General features: G+C 46.2%; 1 protein-coding gene across 1 annotated transcript; it reads left to right on the top strand.

Moving 5' to 3' along the window:
- The first annotated feature begins 285 nt into the window (after nucleotides 1-285).
- LOC124018324 (BTB/POZ domain-containing protein KCTD12-like) lies at nucleotides 286-1,853 on the top strand. Its single transcript, XM_046333597.1, has one exon. It carries the CDS (start codon nucleotides 432-434, stop codon nucleotides 1,266-1,268), a length of 837 nt encoding a protein of 278 aa, XP_046189553.1. The 5' UTR covers nucleotides 286-431; the 3' UTR covers nucleotides 1,269-1,853.
- The last annotated feature ends 4,771 nt before the right edge of the window (nucleotides 1,854-6,624 follow it).

The raw sequence follows: 6,624 nt of genomic DNA, 5'->3' as shown, positions 1-6,624 counted from the left end.
TTAGGAATATAGTGAAGTAAAAAGTAAAAGTTGTAAAAAAATATATATATAAAGTACAGATACCCCAAAACAACGACTTACAGTAAGTAGTCCTTTCAAGTATTTTTACTTAATTACTTTACACCTCTGGTCTTGAGTGGTTTCATAGCTTTACTTCTACTAAAAGAGAAGTCTTCCATACTGACTGAGGGAAGTCACAAACTCTGTCCGTGAAGAGTTAACTTTTCAGCAGTATTCTGCTGCCTCCCAGTCCGTCTCCTCCTCCTCCTCTTCTCCTCCCACACAACTGCTGCCTCCCCAGTCCGTCTCCTCCTCCTCCTCCTCTCCAGCCATATAAACAAAACCGTTACATTTTTACTGGTGTTATTTTTTCCATTTCCTGGATTCTCCAAGTCCGTTGGAGTTCCACCCAGGCGCGCAGGGGGAGAGAGATGGCACACAGTGAGCACCAACAATCGTCCTTTTCTGATATAATAGAATTAAACGTTGGAGGGCAAGTGTATGTAACTCGACATGCAACTTTAGTTTCCGTCCCGAACTCTCTCCTGTGGACTATGTTCGCACAGAAGAGCCCTACAGAACTACCGAAAGACAGCAAAGGACGCTACTTCTTTGACCGGGATGGATTTCTGTTCAGGTATATTCTGGATTATCTGCGGGAAAGGGACATCGTTCTACCGGACTTCTTTAAGGAGAGGGGTCGGTTACAGAAGGAGGCAGAGTTCTTCCAGCTGCATGAGCTCGCACAGCGCCTCAGACCGGCAGTGAGTAAAGATAACTCTCTCGGGGACGAGCTGTGCGCCCATGGAGACCCGGAAGAGGCTTCTCTCGCGTGCGCTCTGGGTAGTAGCAGCATCACCACGACCGCGGTGAGCAGCCCGACTCCGAGCCTCCGCTCCCCGTTCCAGAAGCATGGCTATATTACCATTGGTTACCGGGGCTCCTACACCATCGGGAGGGATATTCAAACGGACGCCAAGTTCAGGCGTGTGGCCAGAATAACGGTTTGCGGAAAGACGTCCCTGGCCAAAGAAGTTTTCGGTGAGACTCTGAATGAGAGCAGAGACCCGGACAAACCACCTGAGAGGTACACCTCCCGGTACTATCTGAAGTATAACTTTCTCGAGCAGGCGTTCGACAGGCTCGCGGAGGTCGGGTTCCGCATGGTGGCTTGCAGCTCCACGGGCACGTGCGCGTACGCGAGCAGCGACCCGAACGAGGACAAAATCTGGACCAGCTACACCGAATACGTGTTCTCCCGGGACTGAACAACCCGTTACCGCTAGGTAGCTTTACCTGAGGGTACTGGGACAGTGACGTCGCGTGATGCTCACCTGAACGGTAGAGAGACTACCTGCAGAAATGTGAAAACTCCTCTATCTTCTCTATATGTCCCATCTGATTATGGGAAAGGTTAAAGGTTACTGAGCATTATTCTGAAAGTATGGACATATTGGTTGTTGCTTTGCCCAGGCCTATATAAGGCTAATGGAGGTATGTTTCATGTTGCAGACCAGTCTATATTATACAGTTATACGACTGTTGTGACAGAATGCTCTCAATGTGTTTATACTAACATTAACACACACACACACACACACACACACACACACACACACACACACACACACACACACACACACACACACACACACACACACACACACACACACACACACACACACACACACACACACACACACACACACACACACACACACACACACACACAGATTGGGGATGCTACTAAGGCAGCCCGTTTCCCCACCTTAAGTTGTGGGATCTTAACCCTGCAAAACGTTACGTTTGGATTTGTGTTTTGTTGCAATTCAGTATAAAAATCATGAACACTTTGGTGCTTTGGTCTTATTCGTCTGACATAAAACATTTACACACACACACACACACACACACACACACACACACACACACACACACACACACACACACACACACACACACACACACACACACACACACACACACACACACACACACACACACACACACACACACACACACACACACACACACACCCGTTTCCCCACCTTAAGTTGTGGGATCACAAAACGTTACGTTTGGATTTGTGTTTTGTTGCAATTCAGTATAAAAATCATGAACACTTTGGTGCTTTGGTCTTATTCGACACACACACCACACCCACGCACACACACACAACATTTACACACACACACATGTTCCCAGAACAAGCACAAGGAAAGGTGTTTTGGGTGGACAGGCTGTTGAACCTAACTCCCTCATGGCGTTGTCTTGGTTTGACAGGCTGTTGAACCTAACTCCTGACATGGCGTTGTCTTGGTTTGACAGGCTGTTGAACCTAACTCCCTCATGGCGTTGTCTTGGTTTGACAGGCTGTTGAACCTAACTCCCTCATGGCGTTGTCTTGGTTTGACAGGCTGTTGAACCTAACTCCCTCACATTGTCTTGGTTTTGACAGGCTGTTGAACCTAACTCCCAACATGGCGTTGTCTTGGTTTGACAGGCTGTTGAACCTAACTCCCTCATGGCGTTGTCTTGGTTTGACAGGCTGTTGAACCTAACTCCCATCATGGCAGTTGTCTTGGTTTGACAGGCTGTTGAACCTAACTCCCTCATGGCGTTGTCTTGGTTTGACAGGCTGTTGAACCTAACTCCCTCATGGCGTTGTCTTGGTTTGACAGGCTGTTGAACCTAACTCCCTCATGGCGTTGTCTTGGTTTGACAGGCTGTTGAACCTAACTCCCTCATGGCGTTGTCTTGGTTTGACAGGCTGTTGAACCTAACTCCCTCATGGCGTTGTCTTGGTTTGACAGGCTGTTGAACCTAACTCCCTCATGGCGTTGTCTTGGTTTGACAGGCTGTTGAACCTAACTCCCTCATGGCGTTGTCTTGGTTTGACAGGCTGTTGAACCTAACTCCCTCATGGCGTTGTCTTGGTTTGACAGGCTGTTGAACCTAACTCCCTCATGGCATTGTCTTGGTTTGACAGGCTGTTGAACCTAACTCCCTCATGGCGTTGTCTTGGTTTGACAGGCTGTTGAACCTAACTCCCTCATGGCGTTGTCTTGGTTTGACAGGCTGTTGAACCTAACTCCCTCATGGCGTTGTCTTGGTTTGACAGGCTGTTGAACCTAACTCCCTCATGGGCGTTGTCTTGGTTTGACAGGCTGTTGAACCTAACTCCCTCATGGCGTTGTCTTGGTTTGACAGGCTGTTGAACCTAACTCCCTCATGGCGTTGTCTTGGTTTGACAGGCTGTTGAACCTAACTCCCTCATGGCGTTGTCTTGGTTTGACAGGCTGTTGAACCTAACTCATGGTGTTGTCTTGGTTTGACAGGCTGTTGAACCTAACTCCCTCATGGTGTTGTCTTGGTTTGACAGGCTGTTGAACCTAACTCATGGTGTTGTCTTGGTTTGACAGGCTGTTGAACCTAACTCCCTCATGGCGTTGTCTTGGTTTGACAGGCTGTTGAACCTAACTCCCTCATGGCGTTGTCTTGGTTTGACAGGCTGTTGAACCTAACTCCCTCATGGTGTTGTCTTGGTTTGACAGGCTGTTGAACCTAACTCATGGCGTTGTCTTGGTTTGACAGGCTGTTGAACCTAACTCCCTCATGGTGTTGTCTTGGTTTGACAGGCTGTTGAACCTAACTCCCTCATGGTGTTGTCTTGGTTTGACAGGCTGTTGAACCTAACTCCCTCATGGCGTTGTCTTGGTTTGACAGGCTGTTGAACCTAACTCCCTCATGGTGTTGTCTTGGTTTGACAGGCTGTTGAACCTAACTCCCTCATGGCGTTGTCTTGGTTTGACAGGCTGTTGAACCTAACTCCCTCATGGCGTTGTCTTGGTTTGACAGGCTGTTGAACCTAACTCCCTCCTGCCGTTGTCTTGGTTTGACAGGCTGTTGAACCTAACTCCCTCATGGTGTTGTCTTGGTTTGACAGGCTGTTGAACCTAACTCCCTCATGGTGTTGTCTTGGTTTGACAGGCTGTTGAACCTAACTCCCTCCTGGCGTTGTCTTGGTTTGACAGGCTGTTGAACCTAACTCCCTCATGGCGTTGTCTTGGTTTGACAGGCTGTTGAACCTAACTCCCTCCTGCCGTTGTCTTGGTTTGACAGGCTGTTGAACCTAACTCCCTCCTGCCGTTGTCTTGGTTTGACAGGCTGTTGAACCTAACTCCCTCCTGCCGTTGTCTTGGTTTGACAGGCTGTTGAACCTAACTCCCTCATGGCGTTGTCTTGGTTTGACAGGCTGTTGAACCTAACTCCCTCCTGCCGTTGTCTTGGTTTGACAGGCTGTTGAACCTAACTCCCTCATGGCGTTGTCTTGGTTTGACAGGCTGTTGAACCTAACTCCCTCATGGTGTTGTCTTGGTTTGACAGGCTGTTGAACCTAACTCCCTCCTGCCGTTGTCTTGGTTTGACAGGCTGTTGAACCTAACTCCCTCCTGCCGTTGTCTTGGTTTGACAGGCTGTTGAACCTAACTCCCTCCTGCCGTTGTCTTGGTTTGACAGGCCTATACTGGATAAGTTGCGTTATTTGTGTCTCAACATCTAAAGCTGTATTTTCAATTTTAAAATAAATCATATCAAAGTAATATTTGTATTTATGTGTTTCTGAATGTGTTTGTATCATGTCTAGAACAGACCAAAACATCTGGGCTAAAGATTATAATGACATCATCATTGTAGGATGTGATGGAGCAGCCGAGAGATCTTTTTCAGTAGTGGGGAAAAGGAGCCATATTCCCAACACTCTGCTGTCACTATGAAGGTTATACATGGTTTCACACCCCTGTTAATCTCTTGTGGACAGACTGACCAAACTACATGAGATTTAACTTCTGGGTAAACAGAGAATACACCCACATAAATGTTTATTTTATGTTGGTGTCAAGCATTGAAAGAGGATGGAATCCACTCTGATAGGAAAGTGTTCTATAGAATCCACCCTGACAGGTTTCTAGAGATTCCCTTCTGACAGGAAAGTGTTCTATAGAATCCACCCTGACAGGTTTCTAGAGATTCCCTTCTGACAGGAAAGTGTTCTATAGAATCCACCCTGACAGGTTTCTAGAGATTCCCTTCTGACAGGAAAGTGTTCTATAGAATCCACCTGACAGGTTTCTAGAGATTCCCTTCTGACAGGAAAGTGTTCTATAGAATCCACCCTGACAGGTTTCTAGAGATTCCCTTCTGACAGGAAAGTGTTCTATAGAATCCACCCTGACAGGTTTCTAGAGATTCCCTTCTGACAGGAAAGTGTTCTATAGAATCCACCCTGACAGGTTTCTAGAGATTCCCTTCTGACAGGAAAGTGTTCTAGAGATTCCACTCTGACAGGAAAGTGTTCTAGAGATTCCACTCTGACAGGAAAGTGTTCTAGAGATTCCACTCTGACAGGAAAGTGTTCTAGAGATTCCACTCTGACAGGAAAGTGTTCTAGAGATTCCACTCTGACAGGAAAGTGTTCTATAGAATCCACTCTGACAGGTTTCTAGAGATTCCCTTCTGACAGGAAAGTGTTCTAGAGATTCCACTCTGACAGGAAAGTGTTCTAGAGATTCCACTCTGACAGGAACGTGTTCTAAAGATTCCACTCTGACAGGAAAGTGTTCTATAGAATCCACTCTGACAGGAAAGTGTTCTACAGATTCCATTCTGACAGGAAAGTGTTCTATAGATTCCATTCTGACAGGAAAGTGTTCTAAAGATTCCCTTCTGACAGGAAAGTGTTCTATAGAATCCACTCTGACAGGTTTCTATAGATTCCCTTCTGACAGGAAAGTGTTCTAGAGATTCCATTCTGACAGGAAAGTGTTCTAGAGAATCCACGCTGACAGGTTTTCTAGAGATTCCCTTCTGACAGGAAAGTGTTCTATTGAATCCATTCTGACAGGAAAGTGTTCTATAGAATCCATTCTGACAGGAAAGTGTTCTAAAGATTCCCTTCTGACAGGAAAGTGTTCTATAGATTCCTTTCTGACAGGAAAGTGTTCTATAGAATCCATTCTGTCAGGAAAGTGTTCTATAGATTCCCTTCTGACAGGAAAGTGTTCTATAGAATCCATTTTGACAGGAAAGTGTTCTAGAGTTTCCATTCGGACAGGAAAGTGTTCTATAGAATCCATTCTGACAGGAAAGTGTTCTAGAGTTTCCATTCTGACAGGAAAGTGTTCTAAACTTCCTCTCACAGAGCTCAACAGCAACAGTGTATGCAGTTGATGTCTGTATCTGAGGTTTCTGATATCTCTCTCACACACACACACACACACACACACACACACACACACACACACACACACACACACACACACACACACACACACACACACACACACACACACACACACACACACACACACACACACACACACACACACACACACACACACACACACACAGCAGATAATTCACTGTGTGGTCTGTGGAAGCAGAGACACCACAGAAGGAAAGAGGAAGAAGACTTTAACCCAGGTGATGAAAGACTCAATGCTTCTCTATGGCTCTACATTTTTATTTACATGTGTGTTGTGGCAATCCTGCAGATACAGGCTTCATTTAGACATTTTGCTACACATTTCCTCCCCAGCCTTTCTCAATTTACATTCATACAAACAC

Source organism: Oncorhynchus gorbuscha, unplaced genomic scaffold (genome assembly GCF_021184085.1).
Source record: "Oncorhynchus gorbuscha isolate QuinsamMale2020 ecotype Even-year unplaced genomic scaffold, OgorEven_v1.0 Un_scaffold_473, whole genome shotgun sequence".
Taxonomy (NCBI): Eukaryota; Metazoa; Chordata; class Actinopteri; order Salmoniformes; family Salmonidae; genus Oncorhynchus; species Oncorhynchus gorbuscha.
Note: the sequence above shows the minus strand (reverse complement) of the source record. Positions and strands in the feature narration are given on the sequence as shown.